General features: G+C 39.2%; 1 protein-coding gene across 5 annotated transcripts in view; it reads right to left on the bottom strand.

Moving 5' to 3' along the window:
- Positions 1 to 22,182, bottom strand: part of MYO5A (myosin VA) — a 205,472-nt gene that overhangs the window by 6,439 nt on the left and 176,851 nt on the right. For 3 of the 5 annotated variants that reach the window (XM_061428735.1, XM_061428733.1, XM_061428731.1), the window contains 9 exons: positions 20,109 to 20,183; positions 18,726 to 18,819; positions 13,251 to 13,397; positions 10,791 to 10,945; positions 7,672 to 7,761; positions 5,950 to 6,100; positions 4,504 to 4,786; positions 3,071 to 3,245; positions 169 to 249 (listed from right to left, as the gene is read on the bottom strand). In XM_061428735.1, coding sequence (XP_061284719.1) covers positions 169 to 249; positions 3,071 to 3,245; positions 4,504 to 4,786; positions 5,950 to 6,100; positions 7,672 to 7,761; positions 10,791 to 10,945; positions 13,251 to 13,397; positions 18,726 to 18,819; positions 20,109 to 20,183 — 1,251 coding nt within the window. The remainder of the gene's footprint in view (positions 1 to 168; positions 250 to 3,070; positions 3,246 to 4,503; positions 4,787 to 5,949; positions 6,101 to 7,671; positions 7,762 to 10,790; positions 10,946 to 13,250; positions 13,398 to 18,725; positions 18,820 to 20,108; positions 20,184 to 22,182) is intronic. The other 2 variants (XM_061428732.1, XM_061428734.1) reach the window with 1 other exon arrangement.

The raw sequence follows: 22,182 nt of genomic DNA, 5'->3' as shown, positions 1-22,182 counted from the left end.
TTTAAAATCACTTCACTTCCGCAATAAGATATTATCAAAAAATTAATGCACTATGAAAATGATACAATAATATAATAAAAACTGCATTATCCTTCAATAAATTATAAAATTTCCACCCAAATGACTGTGTTGGTAAACTGAAGCAAAAGGAAGCCTGGGAGATCTTACCTGTATAGTACGAATAAATGACACAGAAACTCTTTCTTCAAACTCATTAACTGGTGTATACAAATTCAACACTTTGACAATCTGGGGGAAATAAAATGATCAACATTTTTAGCATATTATCAAATACATACATTCCAGGTACCTCTAATCAGGAAAACGAAAAGGATCTTTGCCTATTGCTTTCAATTCTACTCAGGGCTTGGTTAGGACAAGATGGGAGAGGGAGCTGTTCTGAAGGCACATTTACCTTTATTATTTAAATTTTTACAATAAGAGTGTATTAATAACCTCAGATATGCAGATGACACCACCCTTATGGCAGAAAGTGAAGAGGAACTAAAAAGCCTCTTGATGAAAGTGCAAGTGGAGAGTGAAAAAGTTGGCTTAAAGCTCAACATTCAGAAAACGAAGATCATGGCATCCGGTCCCATCACTTCATGGGAAATAGATGGGGAAACAGTGGAAACAGTGTCAGACTTTATTTTTTGGGCTCCAAAATCACTGCAGATGGTGACTGCAGCCATGAAATTAAAAGACGCTTACTCCTTGGAAGGAAAGTTAAGACCAACTTAGATAGCATATTCAAAAGCAGAGACATTACTTTGCCAACAAAGATCTGTCTAGTCAAGGCTATGGTTTTTCCTGTGGTCATGTATGGATGTGAGAGTTGGACTGTGAAGAAGGCTGAGCGCCGAAGAATTGATGCTTTTGAACTGTGGTGTTGGAGAAGACTCTTGAGAGTCCCTTGGACTGCAAGGAGATCCAACCAGTCCATTCTGAAGGAGATCAGTCCTGGGATTTCTTTGGAAGGAATGATGCTAAGGCTGAAACTCCAGTACTTCGGCCACCTCATGCGAAGAGTTGACTCATTGGAAAAGACTCTGCTGCTGGGAGGGATTGGGGGCAGGAGGAGAAGGGGACGACAGAGGATGAGATGGCTGGGTGGCATCACTGACTCGATGGACGTGAGTCTGAGTGAACTCCGAGAGTTGGTGATGGACAGGGAGGCCTGGTGTGCTGCGATTCATGGGGTTGCAAAAAGTCGGACATGACTAAGCAACTGAACTGAACTCTGAATATATATCTGTACATTTTAAGAAGCAATATAAATTTGAAAAATCATGAAAAGTAAAAGTACTCCCACTTTCATGCTCTCATTCTCTCAAAGTAACAATAGTTATCAGTATCCTGAGTATTCAGCTAATTACTTTCTCTATATATTCTATGTGTAACCTATGTAAGATTTCTATGTTTTGAGATAAGTGATGAACATTTAAAAAAATCCAAAAGTCAGCACCAAAATAACTCGGCAAAAGAAAAGTGGGCATGTTTATGCCTGTGCCTTGCCTCATGCTGTGGCCACTGTCCTCCAAGGCCCTTCCCATCTTTTTACTGCCTTAAACTCAAGACTTTCCCTGAATGATTAATTACTGATCCTCAGCAACATTTGGAGTCTTCCCACTAGCTTATTAGTGCTCAGGGCTTACCTACCTACCAAGGGCCTAGCACCAGCCCTGGGTTTCCCTAGCCCTATGGCCAGCTGTGCTAGGAGCTGGTCCCACCAAAACATGGGGCAGCAGAAACCAAAGGAAGCAGGGTGGGGCAGTCAACCAGGCCAGGGGCCAACCCTGCCCACTAGGGAGCCCACAGTAGAACTACTGTGGCCCTGTCACAACAGAAGGGCCTATACAACCCACATAGGGGGTACTCCTGGGCACAGAGCTCTGGCGACCAGAGGGCAGCGTGCTTCTGAGCCCCACAGGATGTTTCCTATATAAGGCCACTTCTTTGAGACTGGGAAATGTAACCAGCTGACTTAATGCATAGAAAAAAAAAAATGGGGAAAAATGAGAAGACAGGAATATGTTTTAACCAAAGGAATGAGACATAACCTCAGAAGTACTAAATGAAGTGGAGATGAGCAATCTACCTGATAAAGAGTATAAGGTTATGATCATAAAGATGCTCACTGTACTCAGGGGAAGTAGGGATGAACTCACAAAGAGTTCTAAAATACACAGAACCAGAAAAAGCTGAATAATACAATAACTGAAATAAAAAAAGACACTGGAAGGCATCAACAGTAGACTAAATGATACAAGTGAGTGGATGTGAGATGGAAGACAGTAGTGTAAATCAAATCACTGAAACTTTATAGAAAAAAGAATGAAAAGAAATAAGGATGGTTTTAAGAGACCTCTGGGACAACTTAAGTGATACTGAGAAAAAACAGTTGGTTGCCAGAGGGGAGGGACAGGAGGCGTTCAAAGTAGGTGAAGGGATTAAGAGGTACAAACCTCTAGTTATAAAGTAAATAAAGCATGAGGATATAATCTACAATATAAGGAATATGGTTTATAATATTGTAATAATCTTATATGGGGACATATGGTTGCTAGACTTATCATGGTTATCATTTCATAATGTATGCAAATATCAAACCACTGAGTAGTATACCTGAGACTAACATCATATTATACATCAACTACATTTCAATTAAAAAAAGAATTATCTGTCTTAAATAGATGTCTAAAGAATCATTCAATTATCAACTAATATACAAGACTCTTTGGAGTTCAAGCTCCATAGGATGTATAGAATGTATACCCCATAAAAACAGAAACTTTGTCTTGTTCCTGGTTTTATCTGAGTGGCTGGAACATTACACAGAAGAGTGTAGAGAATGGATAAATATTTACTGAATGTTGAATGTGCATGAGTGTGACTAGTACTGAAATATACTTTGTGGTAAAATCTCCTGTCTTCAAGATCTACACTATTGATACATATCATCGCTGACACAGGTGAAGTTAGCTCAGAGACAAGAACAATAGCTAGAAGCCTTGGTGACTTCCCTGAATGTTACCCTTGATGAAGTTTATAATAGGGAAAGCTGCCTTACCTGGGCAGTAGTTAAAGCATTGCACATGGAACAAATGGCTTCCGCGTCATCATCTGTTTTCTTTTTCACTTGCAAAAGCTGAGCAGCCTGAATGAGAGGCTCCAGGGTTTCCTTAGCCCCACTGTTCATCAAATTCTTGTCACGCAGCCATTCTTCTAGTTGACTGACATTGTACCTATGTCAAAAAAGGGTTGAGGGGGATGCAAATTTACCGAATGTTATCATAAATGTGTTAATTTTTCTGTGTATGGTTTTGTTAGGAATTTCAGTTGAATTCTGTTTTTTAAATCATTAGCTGTGCTTAAAAATTTATCACTATAAATAATCAGGTTTATAATCATAATTATATGAGTGAGTATTATTTTAGAGACTATAATTCTCTTTAATGGAAAACAGAAATGTAGCCATAATAGCAAGTTATAAAATAAGGTGTGCTTAAAAAAAAAAATAGAACACATAGTATGGCTGTGTCCTTATTAAACAGCAGAGCAGAAAACACCTTCCAGCTTTTTACAACTTGAGAGGAGAGAACTAATAATCCTCTAATTGCTCTCTGTTCCTTACGTCAAACTCCAAGCTAGTGGATACAGTAAGATCCCCACCTAGAGCCTGTGCTCTGACCCTTTTCAGGGAAGAGCCTGGATGATGAGGTAGTGGCCTGAGGAAGTTTAGGGATGTAGGGAAGAAGGGCCAGTGGGGGCATAGGAAGAGGCAGACAGAAAATATGAGGAGAGACACAGAAACTACACAGATGCTGAGGTTTTAAGAGGTGGCCAATCAGGTGACAGTGGTTTGCAAAATAGGAGTCAGATAAACGCAGCCACAGTCAGGACTTAGTAATCAGGCCAAGAGGGGCTTCGTGGGTATAAACAGAGCGTGCAGAGAAATAAATTCAATGACTTGAGTGGAAGGCATTACCTTCTGACTGCTGTCTACAGTGGATATGAGTCAGAATGGAAAATTTGGAAAGAAGGTCAAATTTTCTAAGATTGAGTAACTATAGACTTTTATAGGAGAAATACTTTCCCCCTCTCTTGGTGAATTTTCCAGCTGTTTTAAAATAAATTATTTGCCAAAAAAATAATTCTGTTATGTTAATAAGGTAATGCTGAGGAGCAATTGGACAAAACTGAGTGCAGCGTTTCTTAAAACTGAGAGGGGCATACTTCAAACATCAGTAAAAGATTTACTCCCTCATATGAGTTAACTTTACATGCAGCCGGGTTCCAGCAAGCAGTGGCTGAAGGCCTGCTGGGAGCGACCACGAATGACAGTGGAGGAAGGTCAGTCAGGCAGGAGGAACAGCTCCATGCCCGGTCTGCCCTTACTGCCCACCTGGGGGCTTCAGACGCCAGGTGCCCGGGCCTCACGTGTGCCCCAGCACACAGTTAGGCAGCCTGAGAAGGCCCTGACAGGCGTTGGAGTTCGCTCACCTGATCTGCATGCCTTTACTCCAGGAGCACATGTCCTTCCGCAAAAGGAGGTTGTTCAGGGTGACGGCCCCCACAATGTAGAACATCTGCTTGACCACCTGCTTGATCAATTCGGGGTCCATGCCGTGCTGACACATGACCGAGTGGAAGGAGTTGAGCTGTCGCAGGATGGAGTCCAGTGTGTAGGTACCCTCGTCAGCGATGCTGGAGGTTCGCTTTCTTAGCCCTGTGGGCTTCACCCCAGAGACACCCTGAATGGTTTCATGCTCCAGCATTCCGGAGACTAAAGGAGAAGTTCATACGTCAGAGAAGATTCTGATGGAAACACACGCACATGCGCACACACACACACACACACAATTTAGGAAAATGATTTGAGCATCAAAATAGAAGGAAAAGGAACTACAAATAAAAGGGCATCTGGATTTTAAACAATGAAAGAATTATCCTTAAATGCAAAAATTTACCATGAAATTTTAATGGATTATTTTCTAAAATATGAAACAGTAGTCTTAATAGCACATGTGTAAAGTTTCTTGGGAGGATTTTTGAGAGAGAGGTTTTTAAGAGAGAGGCAATTAGGGAGAAGATAAGTATTCTCCAGTAGTATAGAGCCTCAGAAGCAAACAAATCAAGCAGTAAGAAAAGCAGGAGACCAGGCAGTGGTCTTGGGAGTGGGCAGTCACATGGGGCTGAAGAGCTGGGCCCTTCCTTGCCCTGAGCTTCCCTCAACAGCTTCGCACAAAATCAGCAGCCTGCAAGTTTTACATGCCCTCTAATTCCAATTTCACACCTGCTACACTTTCCAAAGGAATATAGGAGGCATGATACGTACATGCATACCCAGAGTGAGTGCACACATATAAAGAGAGGTACATGTAATCTCATATACATAGACACACACGCTGATCAGTTGCTCATCCAATGAGAAACTGCAACTTTAAACCAAATTGCTTTTAATGATTCTACAGGGGCCATGAGATGAACAACTCAGCATGGAGTGTCTGAGCCCTGTTCTTGTTGCCATAGTAGCTTTCCAGCCCTGTTACTATAGCCTATCAGGTAATCTGCAAACCCTTCTCAGTCTCTTTAGTTTTAGTTGGGTCCCTAGAAAGTTCTCTGCAGTAATGCCCTCGATGAAAGTTTCAAGTATTTTTGTTTTAGAAAACTGGACAAGGTCTGAGATATGTTGCTGGATATAAAGCATAACCCAATCTTAAGAGAGAGGCATTACACATTAGAGAGGGAAACTATTAATAGATCCTGCCATTTCCATCACGCAGAAGCAGGGACTTTGCTGTACCCCAGTTAGTCATGGCTACAGTTCTGAGATTCCTCAGCTAATTTTGAGACTGAGTCTTACTACTTTACCTTCTCCACATGAATACATGCTCTGACACATGTGCCACGAGACAGACTTGGACGTCAGCAATGCCCTGGACTTACCGATCATTGGCTGAAGGATGTTCTCTAACACCCTCACGAGCTGCTGGTAGATCTGAATTGCCAAGTCACTGAGCACCTGCCGGTACTCAGCCAAGTCAAAATTGGTGAGGCAGTGTTCATTCTGGCGAGAGGTGTTGTGTTTCATAAAGCCCTAGAGCCATAATGCAGAGTTAATGACATTCATGAAATAAAATGTCTCCTGTCTGTTTAACTCTCTCATTTGATCAACATCCTCATGCTCTTTTTTACCTTTCTCCTAAGAGTTCCCATCCAACCTCCACATAAGTGCCAGGATAATCCTTCCCAAATTCTGTGTGTTTGTTTCTATCACATCCCTGCTTCCACTTCTTACTAGCATTTGAATAATATCTAAACTTGGCAGTCTAGCATTTAAGCCTTTCCACCAGCAATGTCAATGAAACAAGATAGGGGAACTCAATTTGAAAAAAAAATTAATGAGTGTTTTCACTTATGAAACAGCTGGTTTACTGCCAAACACTGAATTATGTAAAATACCAATCTCTTAACTTCAGTTCATTAAATAGAGTCTTACTTATAAATTCTGTACCTGAAGGACATACATAATTTTCTTATAATTGGTCATTTCTACAGAGACTGGTGAATAAATAAAAAATCTTCCTTTATTATATTTTATGGTATTCATACAGGCTTCTCAGTCCAAGCTTAGAACGGAATCTTTTGATGGTATGTGGTAACACGGAAAGCCAACTGTATAGGCAGGTACTTTTGCCTACTTGACGGATTCTGGCCACACTCAAGCATCTGCCTCTCTACAACTTACTTGACAACCTGGTCTAGAACTGGGGACTTAACAGGCCCTGGGGGGATTCTGGTCTGTCTGTCCCGCCTGCTCAGGGGCCATATCTTATTCATACTGTATTTGCCATCATTTGCCAGGACATTCTTCTGCTCCAAGCCTGTGAGTGCTCAGAAAGTGGCCACTGCTCAGCTTCTCTGCCTGTCCTGACAGCAAAGGATGGGGAGGCATGAAGGGCAGCATTTATGGGCACAAGCTCTTGAAGGTGGGCAGACCCAAAATCCTAGCTCAGCTCCTTATGGCTGAGAGGATGTGGGCAAAGTGGTGAACTGCTTTGAGCCTTAGTTTCCTCATCTGTAAAACTGGGTTAGAATTACAACCTCAAAGAGAAGTAAGAATTAAACAACATAATATATAGTGAGTGCTGTCTCATATATACTATGTAGCCATTAACAAATAATAATTATATATATGTAGTTTTGAAATAGGAAGTCTATCAACTAACTGATGAACACATCACTATAAGCAAAAGCAAAACATATTTTTGGAAAAATATTGAGATATCTTTTAACATGATCATTTTTAATGTATTATAGAAAGCTATAATGGATTCATTTCTTTAAACAGCTCCATATATCAATCCTTGAAAATCCCATTTTCACGTCTTAACAAAAAGTTTCAGTGCGATAACTATTCAATGACCAATGCTCATTTTATTTTTGCTGTGCTTTCTCATAATACAAACTCGCAGAGCGAAGAAACTATGCCACTTCCCAAGTCAGTTTCATAAATAATGAATGTCAAATAGAGCTATAAACTGTTAAGCCACTTCTGAATTCAGGTTTCTAAATTAACAAATGACTAAACATTTTGTGCTTTAAATTTTTTCCTTAAAAAGTTCGGATAAAGTATAGCATGCTGTTTTGTAATCAAGGTTTTCTCACCTCTTCTCCACTGTACTGCTTTAAACAGTGCAAAAATCGGCATGTGTTAGAAAGCCAAAAGGAGACGGTTTCAAAATCATCACCTCTTTTCTAAGAGAGAGAATAAGCCTAAATTAGTTTTTTCCTTATGGGAATAAAAGCCTGAAAAAACTGATTAGATACCAGAAGACCCGTTTCCTTCACTTACCATTAACAACAATTAAAAAATCAATCACTTTACAGTTGTAAAGCCTCATGTTGCACCTGCTATAGAATTCAACCACTGAATTCATTAGCTGTTACCTTGCTTGGATCTGTTTTCTTGCCATTAGAAAGGGATGCCCATTCATTACATTGATATTAGCTTAGTAGTCCCTTTAGGTAGAAAACAATTCACCAAGTCTAGCTTACCCAAACTTCCCTGGGAGGTTACTGAAGGGAATAAGAAAGGACTAAAGGTACAAAAGAGAATCACAAACATTGTGAAGCACTAAAACCCAGATTAGGTTAAAAATCTTGTCAGTGAATAAGATACAATTTCTGAGGAGCGAATCAGACATGGGATGGAGGGAGTCCTGTGCAGAGCACTGGACAGACTGGCTTTTCATCAGTACTGGGCCACATGTCAAACAACATCTCTAAATCAAAACAGGACACGAGACAAATGTACTTCAGTTGAAAAAAAGGATGTTCCAAAAGAGTGCTATGACCAAGAATCTACGCTTTTTACATTTTTTAAATTATTTTACTTTTTTCTGAAGTCTTTATTGAATTCATTACAATATTGTTTCTATTTTATGTTTTGGTTTTTCTACTACAAGGCATGTGGGATCTTTGGTCCCTGACCAGGGATCAAACCCACACCCTCTGCATTGGAAGACGAACTCTTAACCATTGGAAAGTGGAAGTCTTAACCACCAGGGAAGTCCCAAGTAGCTACTCATTTTAAATCTTTAAACAATCTGGTACAATAATTAGTCAAATTAGATAAATTTCTTCTTATAATTAAGATGAGAGGGAGAAAACTTCATGATTTGGTTTTGCTGTCTTCATAGGCATTAACTTCAGAAGTAGTAAAATTCATAGTTTAATAAATGCAATATACCATCAATATACCAAAAATTACATGAGCTCCATTCAGAAGACATTCATCAATTTTTGAATGTTAAAATATTTAGAAACTCCACACTTTAGTAAGCACTGCAGAATGTAACTGCATAGAGTATCTGTGCAGTGGGGACTGAGAACTGGCATCAAAAGTTATGACCAGGGGCTGGGGAGAGTGTTTAATGGGTGCAGAGTTTCAGTTGGGGAAGATGAAAAAGTTCTGGAGATGATGATGGTGACAGTTATACAACAATATGAACGCACTTAATGCCACAGAACTGTGCACTGAAAAATGGTTAAAACTAAGAATAACGTTCACTGTTTTTCTAGGTTGTCAAAAGGATGATTATGCAACGTGACTCAGTGATTACTGAGTTATGTAGGGCTTTCTGTTCTATTATGTAACTTCGCTGTCTTTTCCAAGTGTTTCCTCTCTGATTAATATCTATGTGTTGCTGCTCACATGAAACCAGGCATTTCAGGTAACAAGGAAAATTATGGGGTGAGCTGGAGAATAATGGGAAGAAAAGTCAGAAGAGAATTTTAAATATTTTATCAGACAGCTTTTTATATGAATGGGCTAGGTATTACTAAATGTTTTTAACACCTATTTTAACTATAGCATCATATTCCCTATATATATGAACTTCACTAAGTATTTTTAATTTAGTTCTAAGACAGACCTTAAAGCAGACTATTTCTATGAAGAAACTTAGTTTACTTCACAACTAAATGTAAGTATATTGAGTTAATTTTGATTATTGTTCAATCTGAGCCCTGTTTTCAAAGAAAGCACACAGACACATTACATAATGAATATTTCCTATAATGGAAGGTATCAGTTAAGACTAAAATGTGGCCATAACTGGCAACTTAGATCATGTCTAATCCTTTGACTGTGTGGATCACAATAAACTGTGGAAAATTCTGAAAGAGATGGGAATACCAGACAACCTGACCTGCCTCTTGAGAAACCTGAATGCAGGTCAGGAAACAACAGTTAGAACTGGACATGGAACAACACACTGGTTCCAAATAGGAAAAGGAGTCCACCAAGGCTGTATATTGTCACCCTGCTTATTTAACTTCTATGCAGAGTACATCATGAGAAACGCTGGGCTGGAAGAAGCACAAGCTGGAATCAAGATTGCCGGGAGAAATATCAATAACCTCAGATATGCAGATGACACCACCCTTATGGCAGAAAGTGAAGAGGAACTAAAAAGCCTCTTGATGAAAGTGAAAGAGGAGAGTGAAAAAGTTGGCTTAAAGCTCAACATTCAGAAAACTAAGATCATGGCATCTGGTCCCATCACTTCATGGCAAACAGATGGGGAAACAGTGGAAACAGTGTCAGACTTTATTTTTTTGGGCTCCAAAATCACTGCAGATGGTGACTGCAGCCATGAAATTAAAAGACACTTATTCCTTGGAAGGAAAGTTATGACCAATCTGGATAGCATATTCAAAAGCAGAGACATTACTTTGCCAACAAAGGTCCATCTAGTCAAGGCTATGGATTTTCCTGTGGTCATGTATGGATATGAGAATTGGACTGTGAAGAAAGCTGAGTGCCGAAGAATTGATGCTTTTGAACTGTGGTGTTGGAGCAGACTCTTGAGAGTCCCTTGGACTGCAAGGAGATCCAACCAGTCCATCCTAAAGGAGATCAGTCCTGGATTTTCTTTGGAAGGAATGATGCTAAAGCTAAAACTCCAATACTTCGGCCACCTCATATGAAGAGTTGACTCATTGGAAAAGACTCTGATGCTGGAAAAGATTGGGGGCAGGAGGAGAAGGGGACGACAGAGGATGAAATGGCTGGATGGCATCACCGACTCGATGGACTTGAGTTTGAGTGAACTCCGGGAGTTGGTGATGGACAGGGAGGCCTGGCGTGCTGCAATTCATGGGGTTGCAGAGATTCGGACACGACTGAGCGACTGAACTGAACTGAAGGATGGAAAAATACCTCTGTATAGACCTGTCATCATTAATATTCATTATGAGAAATTTGTTGAACATGAACTAACCTTTAATACTTTTTTGATGCTATTAATTGTTGATGTTAGCAACGACCTTACTTTCTGATCATCATTCAGGTAGTCAGCGTGTCGAACACACATAAACAGGATATACGCTGGTAACCCTGGAATCAAATTGACTGCTACACCACGTGGCTTCAGTTCTAAAAAAGAAAAGAGGAAAAACAGTCTTATATAACTTTGAAAGTCTTCATAAGGAATGCTTTTTGACATATAAAAGCACAGTTCTCATGTAACAGTTCAATCATTCAGGGTAAATAGGTCATGTTTTTAAAAAAGCATATTTTAGAGTAGACGGTTTCTTGACTGTAGGGACATGAGAATCTTAGTTGCTTACACAATGACAACTCTCAAAGGTCTATCTTCTGCCCTGACTTTTCCTTTGAATCTAGGCTCATGTAACAAGTGGTTTTTGACATCTCTGCTCAGGCCTGTCCTCCAAAGCCCATCTCCCACGGAGCCTGCTCTTCCAGGAATTGTCCCATCTCAGTAAGTGGCAGTCTCTGCCTTCTAGTTTCTCAGGATATAAACCTTGTCATCATCTTTGTCTTCTTTCCTTTTCTCACATCACACATCTAATCCATCAACAAATCCTGTTGGCTCTACACATAAGACATGTCTAGAATAACCCTGCTACTTTTCTACCAGCTCCTCTAGGCTAGGCTGCCACCATCTTCTCCTGGAACCCAGTGAGAGCTTCCTAACTGGTCTCCCTGACTCATGCCTCGCTCCACAGTAGTACACCTTCCACATAACAACCAGAGTAATCTATAAGAAAATGTAGTCAGATCATGTCACTCTTGTTCTGAAAATCTTCCAAGTAGCTTCTCATCTCACTCATTTGTAAAACCCGAAATCCTCACCATGGCTGTGTGATCTGGCCTGCTCCTGTTTCCAGCTCACTGTGCTCCCCCATTAAATGGGTCTTCTTGTTGCTGGGTGACGACGCCAGGCATGTCCCCACCCTAAGGCTTTCTGTCTGGAATGTTCTTTTCTCAGCTATCAGCAGGACTTGCTTCCTTACTTCCTTTGGTCTCTATCCAAAGGAGATCACCTTGTCAAAGAGGCCCTTCCTAACAACTTTATATAAATTCATACACCTGCCTTCACTGTTTATCTTTCTCACCCCCTTATTTGTTTTTATCTACCTCCCCCCACCCATGGAATATAAACTCTTTGAGAATAGACTTTGTTCATTACCCAATACCTGGAAAATGCTTAGCACACAGTAGGAATGCCCCAAAGGTTTACTGAATTGATGAATCTTTTTTAATTCTATGCTTAAAAACCAGTGGCTTCTTACCATTTTTTCAAAATGAAGATCACACTGAAACTTAAGTGCCTCTGCATCTATATATAGTTCTAAGTTTAACACCATGAACTCGAGGAACATTAAATCACTGCTGATCACACTGCTGCCACCCTGGCACCTGGGGGGAGGAATGCTCTGCAAAGGCTGAAAGGAGAGGCTTGTAAGTGTTTTGAGCTTACAACTTATGGGCTGCATACACTCCTGAACTATTTCCCATGCTCCCCTAAAAAGTCTTCTTGCAGAGCCAGTGGGCTCATGCTGCTGCTGCTGCTGCTAAAGTTGCTTCAGTTGTGTCCAACTCTGTGTGACCCCATAGACGGCAGCCCACCAGGCTTCCCGTCCCTGGGATTCTCCAGGCAAGAACACTGGAGTGGGTTGCCATTTCCTTCTCCAATGCATGAAACTGAAAAGTGAAAGTGAAGTCGCTCAGTCGTGTCTGACTCTAGTGACCCCATGGACTGCAGCCTACCAGGCTCCTCCGTCTATGGGATTTTCTAGGCAAAAGTACTGGAGTGGGGTGCCATCACCTTCTCCAAGTGGGCTCATACCCAGACTCAAAGGCCTTCTGCTGCTCTGAAGGGCTTCTTCTATTCCCATCTCCATTGTCCAGTCAGTCCTCCCTTTCCACTGCTGGAATCTTTTCCTTAATTCTGTTCCTTCCTACTATTAAACTGTTTTTCCTGACATATTTAGTCATATACCTTCCTAGGGAAATAGGAACAAGAGAAATTCAGGGACTTAAATGGCCTAAGGCAGTGGTGTTCAACCGCAGCTAGCTACACGTCAGAATCCCTTCCTTGAGAGATAAAAAAAAGAACTAGGGACATGGCCAGGTTCTTTCCTCTAGACATTCTGATGTAATTAGTCTGCAGGGGGGAACATACATCAGTACTTTTCAAAAGCTTCCTGGGTTATTATAATGGGCAACAGGAGCTGAGAAGACCTCATGTGACCCTAACAGGCAGTCCTCGCTGGTGTCCTTGTAGGGTGACTGACAGCCATGATGGGGTCAGAATGCTGTGGCAGTACTGCACACAGCACGCAAGGCTGACTGAAGAAACCAGTGTGACTAATAAATGAGTGACTAATCTCTCCCACCACTGACACGCACCAGAAAGACCTTTCAAAATACTTGCCCAGAATCAGGTTCTTCACAAGTTTTTGCTCATCCTCCTTCTTGTATTCCAGCATTCCTTGGAAATCCTTTTCCTTCCTGGGAATGTTGACTGGACGAATGGGTTCATCAATGATTTGTCCTGGCGATATGTTCTCCATCTGGCCCACTTCATTAGAAACAAAAAGAAAAAAAATGTTTTCCAGGTAGAAAAGATGAGTGGTTTCATGTTCCTATTAATTTTAAGTGAATTCTGTAACAATAGAAACTTGCCATATTTGCCACTTAATTGCCCCTTCTTTATTATTATTATTTTTTTTAGTTCTACCAGTTTATTGCTACCAACCCGTCACCCTCCACCCTCATGCACACATGCTCAGTCATGTAACCCCATGGACTGCAGCCCACCAGGCTCCTCTGTCCATGGACTTTTCCAGACAAGAATACTGGAGTGGGTTTCCATTTCCTTCTCCAATTTGCCACTTCTTTAAATAATTTTTTTTTTTTTTGGTAAAACTGGACAGACAGATGGTAAAATTATATGTTAATGTCACTCTGACAACAACTAGTACTACTATCAACATCAAGAATCTTAACTGATTCAAAAGCATCTTTTTGTAATACATTTTATTTTGTAATAAGATTAAATGTCCCCAAGTAAGTGGCTTAACTTCTTAGTTAACTAATCAGTATCAATCATAAATGTCTAAATATATTTAGACTTTAATTCATAGAAGGAAATTCAATATTCTATAGAGGCACCCCTCATTCCTGAAGAAACCATGAGCAGATAATACAACCTGTATTTAATATGTGTGTGTGTGTGTGTGTGTGTGCACGCTCAGTTGTGTTTGACTCTTTGTGACCCCATGGACTACAGTCTGCCAGGCTCCTCTGCTCAAGGGATTTTCCAAGCAAGAATACTGGAGTGGGTTGCCATTTCCTTTTCCAAGGGATCTTCCAGACCCAGGGATTGAACCCATATCTCCCGCACTATCAGGAGGATTCTTTACCACTGAGCCGCCTGGGGAAGCCTCTGTATTTAATATTAAAATAATTGCCTAAATGTATTCATTTTTTTTGTTTGTTTGTTTTTAGTAAAGGTTAAAAATTGTACCACAAAGTTGCAACCAAAAAAGTACAACCACTGGTGAACAACCCTTTCAGATGTTAAAAGTAATCACCATTGTTGATGGCAGCTGTGAGAAAAGAACTTGGGGTTAAAAGAAAAGTCTCCAATTCCATCTCATCTGGGAAATGCAAGGGAACACGAGTTACAACAGTGTTTGTGGAGCTAAATGCTAGCAAGCATATTTTTAATTCTCTTATCTATAGGAAGAGGAGCAGTTAAGACATCTATTTAAGTGCAGATTAAGTTTGAGTTCAGAGACTGCTGGCAAACAAAATGCAGATCAGATGCATTAGAAAGTTCTATCTTGCTGAGTCCACAAGGTATCAGTAGTGCTTCTCCTGTCACTCTGGGCAATTTCCCGTGTTAGTTCTGGGAAGCCAGTTCCACAGCACAAGGTTATCACAGAGAACACCAGTACCTGCCAGCGCTCCTGCTTGTGTGGCAGAGAGCCTGGTGACACCTCGTCCACCTCATGCTGCAGCATCACACATCGGGGCTATCAGCGCTGAAAATCACCACCATCTATCAACATTATGATATCTAGAGAGCCATCATACTGTAATTGGACAAATCAGGGCTGTGGCCACTTTCCATAACCTAGTGTTTCAGACGTATGATACAGTCTGGAACCACAGGACTAATGGAAAAATGCATGCATCTTCACAAGAGATATGAGATTCAAGCTATTTAGTTTTACATAAATTATTTCTGGAGACAGTTTAAACACAACACCAGGGGGATCTCAGAATCAGCATACAATGGCCCTCACAGCTCCTGTATATGTTCTGTATGTAAAACAAAATGATAGAATCCCTGCCATCTATGAACTAGTTGCTTTGAGCCACAGGAACAATTCTATGAGGGGAAACTGGAAGGAAACACATTCAACGTATTGATATTAAGTTTATCAACAAATGCACATATGTGGACTTTGAATAACTCAATACATTTTAAACCTACCAATTTTTATCATATTTGATTACAACGTATAGTATTATTTTATATAACACCAAGGAAGGAAAAATACTGCCAATTAAACTACAACCTAACAACTGCTATAAGATACATCATAATTTCAGAGATGTTAAAATGTGAAAAATTGTGCGCCTCAGAATTTATGAAATATAGTGAATATTTTAACTAAGAGATTACATGTTTTCAAAGAAATCTTCACTTTCCTTTCATATATCTCTAAAGAAGATATTTTTGGTTCTGTACAAAAATGCCAGAGATAAAATTTGCCATGTTTTCATTAAAATTTTCTGTGTCTTTGAATTCTTGTCAGAGATTAGAGTCTTTACAAAAACCCAGAGATAAAATATAGGTATCAGCTCAACATAACCTTGATTTATTTAACAAATCATATATTAATTAAAATGTCAACCCTTATGTAGTATCAGGAAAATATAAAGCCTGAAAGAGAGAAGCCAGAATACTACACAGTTTTTAAAGACTCGGGGGATGCCGGGGGTCATTTAGCCCAATGCTCCATCTAATACAGACATCTTTATAGAAAGATCTGAAGCAATACCTATTTTTATCATCTAGATTATTTATACTTGAGAGAAAAACATTCCTGAACCTTTTTATCCTAGAAAAAGAAAGGAAATTGGAAGATTTTTTTCCCCCCTCACTTTTGGTACAGGGAAGACCTTGATCTCAGGTTTAACTGAGACAGTCAAACAAATTACTATAAGAAGAAAGAATCTGTTGAGAAATACAACACAAAGGAGAGAAGTCAGTGGTCCTCAGAAGGCATGGATTCTAGTTCCACTTTGGCCACTAAGTGGCTGAGACTTTGGAAGTCACGGTTTCTGAGTCTCAGCTCTGTTCTCCTATGAAGTAATTAACTGATTTCTAGAATTCTTTTAGGTCTAAATTCACTGACTTTATGAAAATTGAGATGGAACACCCACTCCTGCATTAAAATATAGCACAAAGCACATCAAACTTTGAAATACTCTTGATTTAGATATATAATTTCTGCTAAAATTAGGTATGTTGGCCTTAAAAAAAGTCTTAGATGGTGTCTAAAAATGTCTCTTTAATTAAGTGTAGCCCATAGGAGGAGGTAAGTCTTGCTATTTTCAACCAGAAGAATTTAAGTACATTATTATATATTTAGAAAAAAATAAGAAAACTTTTAGCTATTAGAAGGTGCTTTGCTATACAAAGTTATCAGTGTTTTCTACACACTGTGGGGATAAGACAACAGGAGACAAAGGTGTGGGAAGAGCTTGTAGCCTTTATGCTCTGCCTTGGGGAGGGGAAGGACACTGCACTCAGTAAGTGCTCAAGACGCATAAGCCAATTTCATCTTATTCTGTAGATGTGTATCATTTAACTCAGTTTTTAAGACTATCATGCCTTTTTTGTTTAATCTATAAATTGCCTTCTCAAATGTCCTTATAGATTTAAGAATACAATTGGCAGGATAGTTTAACTGATGAGGTTGAATTCTGATTGATAATGGTTTAAAATCACTAACATCATGAAATAGTCTCATGTATCCCTTTAAGTAAAAATATACATATCAAAGAAAGCTAAGTAAAAATGTAAAATAAGTGATTTTTCTATTTATCAAAAGTTACTAGCATATGGTAAATGAATCATTAGGAGCTTAAAAAATAATTTTACAAGTTAATACCCTTAAAATCAGTTTCTTTTAAGCAGATATTCTGCTAATTATCATCTTATGATATAATTAATAGAGTTTAGTGCAGAAGGATTCTCTGAATAAAGATTTTTTTAAAGTTCTGCCAATAGACATTACAGCCCATGTATGTGATTTGGAGGTTCAAAATTTTAATTGATGAATCACATAATGCTAAAGGATTATATAATAAAACACAACTATAAAGTAATCTATCTGCTATCTAAACAAATATTTCAGTATTTGTACATGGGAGGGAATATTATCCTCTTCAAAGTAAATATCCATGTTGCTGTTCTAAATATTTCTGACACTTATGTACACATTCAACAAACATTAATGGAATGATTGTGACAGGTCAGACAATATGGTAGGTGCTGTGAAAACAAGGGGAAATAAGAGATGGTCACCATGCTCAAAAAGATCACAATCCATTGAGGAAGCCAGTTATCAGACAGAAAATTTGCTAAAGACATGACAGTGAAAACCACAAAGGTGGGAGGTGAACTGTGGTACCACAAAGGGTACAGCCGTAGGGTCTGTCTGGACGATCAGGAAAGGCTGCTCTTGAGCATGTGACATATAACTCTGGTCTCAAAGGATAAGCAGGCCTTGACTAAGAGAAGCGGGAAGATCAAACAGGTGGAAGAGTTATGGCAGGCCTGGCATGTTGGAGGAATGAAAGCCAGACAGTCAATCATGGCAGATTCTTTTGAACATTCCCAGTGATGGGGAATGTTCACCCTTTGAGCAGAGCAAAAATCATTCAGTGACAATGACAGAATAGATGGGCGGTCAGACTGCACAGCATCATTTCTGGTCAAAACGGTAATAGCTTGCATAGGTCTGAAGGCAATTCCAAAGAGGGGCTCAAAATCTCTAGAATAATGAGATTGTTGCTGGAATAAGCTTACAATGTGGCTTTAGCCCTGTTCACTGCTACATCCCTGGCACCTACTTACTGAAGGAACACTCACTCACAAGAATCGTTTGTATATAATAAAAACTGATATCCGATTCTTTCTCAAGGTGTTTTCCCATCATCATCATACATAAATCTTGTTTTATAGAATCTCCTTTATAACTACAATTCATTTTTTCCTATTTACTTCTCTTTTTGTTCTGCATTTGATGGTAAGTTCTTTGAGGACAGACTCTGTTTTACTCATCTTAGTATCCCTAATACTAACAGTAATAAAAATAAGTTGTAGATAGCATTTACTATGTGTCAGGAACCGTACTAAATTCATTCTACATATTAATTAATTTAATCATTACAACCATGTCAGGTAGATATCATTATCATTCCCATTTAACAGGTGGGAATAGTGAGGAATAGACAGGTTCAGTAACTTGCCTAATATCAGATGACTAATAGTGGAAGACCCAGTATTTAAACCCAAGAAACTTGGGTACAGAATCCACACTCTTAACTGATATGCAATATTAACTAGCACAGTACCTGGCATATAGAAGACAGCCATTAGATGTTTATTTAATGAATTCTCTCTTTGTAAGTTAGTACTACCATGAAAAGAACATTTTTCCCCACTCAGCAATGGAGATTTCTACTCCACGGAGGCCAGGTTTGTTGAAACTCATTTTTGTTATTGTTCCTAATATTCACACACAAATTGAGCCACACTCTTAAGCCACTAGGATAGTATATAAAACCAAGGTTCAGCAACTGTCATAAAAACATGTTTAAATACCTTCTAGTTCACCAATTTTTTTGGCAAATACTTTCAGTTGTTTTTTCAGTTTCCGGACAGTCTTATCTTGTTTTTCGAGTTGTTCCATCAAATCCTAAAGATCAAAATGAGACATATAACAGAAAGATCAAAATAAACCATCTAAAATGCAGAGAAGGAAAGCAGACACAAAGTTACAGAAACAGTACTTAGTTTTACATAAAAAGTTAGTTTTACATAAAAGCTCCATAAAAGCTCATTGGTGGAGCCCCACCTGGCTAAAACTGGCAGGCAATAGGAAAGGCAGCTATAATAAAAGCAAATGTTAAAATATACAGTGCAGTAACTCCTTTACAGTGTGATGGACAGCAGGCTCACTATGGAGTGAGTAGACTCCAGTAGACTCCGTGGGGGCAAAACAATTAAATGCTCATAAAATGTACTGCTATTTCAGTAGAAAGTTTTTCATTTAAAGGGGGAATAAGCAAGGTAAATTTTGATGAATGCACACAGTTTTGTGTGAAGCTTTAAGGATGGTTGAACTTAGGGGCTTTTAACTGACACCTATGTGTGTGAAGCACTGTCTCTATGAGTTAGTTCCACCCTTTGGAGAGGCTAAAACTAGTCCTATAACTTAAGAAAAGTTAAAAGGTTTCGGGAATTAAAAGGTAAGTTAAAAAATAACCACAGAGAACAGTACAGAGTGGTTAACAGACTAAGTGGCAGTTAGATAAAACACCCATAGAAATCTCCTGGGTAATATAATTTTGCTTATAGGGAAAAAAGGGGATAATTCCATATGATTTGTGCAAAAAGAGAAAACAAAAGCAGTACATTCATGGGCAGGGGTTAAAAAAAAAAGGTGTGATACTTGGCTCCCTAATCAAGAATTCTTTCAAATGACAGGCAGAGACAAAGAATCAATAATTAAGAAGAAAAGTGGGCAACAGCAAACCAGGAGCTTCAAGTGGAAATAAAGCAATGATTTAAGAGGTTTGTGGTTGTTATTCAGGATATGAATTTTAAAAGGCATTTATAAATACAAGGATTCATTCTTTTTCCAATTTAGACAGGGCTGATTTAGGTATTAGACCAATGATTCAAAAGGAACAGTTGCTAACATTTCACAGTGTTCAGTTGTGCTTCTTGGATTTTTACTTTACCTTTCAAATCATATTTTGCTTCCATCACACTGTAAGCCTAGTGTTAATAACAAACCAAAGGTGACAATGGACGCAGGACACTGACAGAGGCGACATCACTGGCTAAAAGACAGCTGTGGGGAGAAACAGGTTTTGTGGAAGTTTCTGAAGAGACCTCCCAGGAAGGGCAGGCAGAGTGCTCTTCGCTTATAGAGGGCTAGAAACAGTGAGGAAGACGACAGAGAAGCACTCTTTTACATACAATCATCCGTTTGTAAAGTGAAATCCGATATGATTGATACTTCTTAGGGTCATCTGCATATAATTCCTCAAAATACTGAAAAAACAGGCACAATGGACATTTGTTTTTCTGTATCTTTGAGGGGAATGCTACCTCTCAGCAAAATCAATTTTAAAATATTTTAAAACACAGATAAGGAATCTATATATATAGACTCAAATGGCTCTGATTTGACATGTCATTGCCCTCTAATTTTTCTAGTACAGATGATTCTGATTCTATATCCACAAATACATTTTCACATGTTTGGAGGAAACAGGCGATGTTAGCAGTAAACAGAGCTGTGGTCCATATTCCCCAGCAAGGCTGTTATTTCACTCCTCAGACCTACTCCTAGGCTGCTGCACTTTCTCTGCTGCCAGCAGCAGCAGCAAGAGTGGGGAAGGCAATTCAAACAAAAGTGAGGGTACTGGCCAAGTTGGAGCTCTTGTTTGATGTTGGAAAGACTGGGCAGAAGCTGTGTGCCTTCCTTCTCTGAAGGGCAGCTTGGGGCAACCTGTGAAGTTTGCTCACTAGAGGAGGCAGAACAGTCATCTCTGTATTTGCGTTTGTGGGGTAGGTGGGTGGGAAGGGTTTTCAGGGTAGAGTTTCGAAGAACACAAAGCCTAGGCCCACCGGTGCTTTAATATTCTGCCCAAGTGCTTCCTACAGAAATGCAAAAATAAGACACTCTAATGACAGTTGAAAAACTGCATCATCCCCTGTAGGTAAGTTTGAATCCATTCTCCTGAATTAGCAATCAGTGAGGCAGGAGAAGCCTATGAACCTACAAAGAGTTTTCCTAAAATTCAAATTAGGTTTCACCAGCTTAGAATATGGAAGGGATTGATTTATTTTTGTATCAGCTATACAAAATCGAAAAGAAAAGTAATAATGCACACAAGATTGCAAGGGAAATGCTTAACCAACTTAGCAAAACAACTCTGAGAATCTACCACCCAGAAGCATCTTTATTTCATGGTTTCACCTTGTATTTTAAGATAATGATTTAAAAGCACAGAATTTATATGCTAATCAATCATTATTATGTTATTGAGTATATTTATCAAGTCTTAGGCACTGAAGCACTGTTAGTTTAAGCAACAATATACTTGTGAGTAATAAAATGACATGATTCAGATCTTCCTCCACAAATCAGTGATATTTCAGGCACTTTGGAAAGAGTCTAGACTTCAAGTCCCTCACCCATCTCTCCCATTGCCACAGTCTCACCAGCATGCTGTCCTCAGAAGGAAGGACAGACTGGGAAAAAAATACCTTTGGGTTTTGCTTCCAACTAATATAAAAGATGGTTGAACAGGTGACACTAGAAAACTACCTGTAATGCAAATGATCACTAATGGATAATTCAGGTTGTTACATCTTTAAAGAAAATCCAAATTACTTTATTACAAGTTATTAAAATCCTGAATTAAAGAAACAATTACCACTAGCCCTAAACAGCTTTTCTCAAAACCAGTCTGACACTTCAGTATAGATTTTATATAGAAATGTGGAATTGGGAGTTCCCTGGTCAGAGAACTGAGACCCTGTAAGCCATGTGGCAAAGCCCCACCACCACCTGCCAAAAAAAAAAAAAGGAAATATAACTTTTCAATGACTTAATTTAATAAATGTTTATCAAACCTAAGTAGAAATCTGTAATAAAAGTTATTTTGTGGCTGAGAAAGAAATATTTTGGAAAATATTTTCTATAAAAGAAAGGACAGAAAGAGAAAAACAAACAAACAAACTTGGTCATTCGGAATCTATCTGGCAAGGGAAAAAAAAATCTCTCCATTCACTGTCTGAATTCTATTAAAAAGAATCAAGAATGTAGAAACTTGAATCCTGATGTTTCTCCTTGACCCTGGAGTCCCAACCAAGGTCAACCTACAGCCCTCTTTGGTTCTGCCATCTGCTCCCTGACTAACTCTAACCCTGCTGTCTGCCTGAGAAGGAGCTGGGAGGGACTCAGTGGCGCCTGGGGACCAAAGGTTGGCACAACCACACAACCTCCTGGATGGCACAGACTGTGCAGCTGCAGTAGAGGAAG

The sequence above is a fragment of the Bos javanicus genome, chromosome 10, assembly GCF_032452875.1.
Source record: "Bos javanicus breed banteng chromosome 10, ARS-OSU_banteng_1.0, whole genome shotgun sequence".
Classification (NCBI taxonomy): Eukaryota; Metazoa; Chordata; class Mammalia; order Artiodactyla; family Bovidae; genus Bos; species Bos javanicus.
This window is presented reverse-complemented; position numbering and strand designations above follow the sequence as displayed.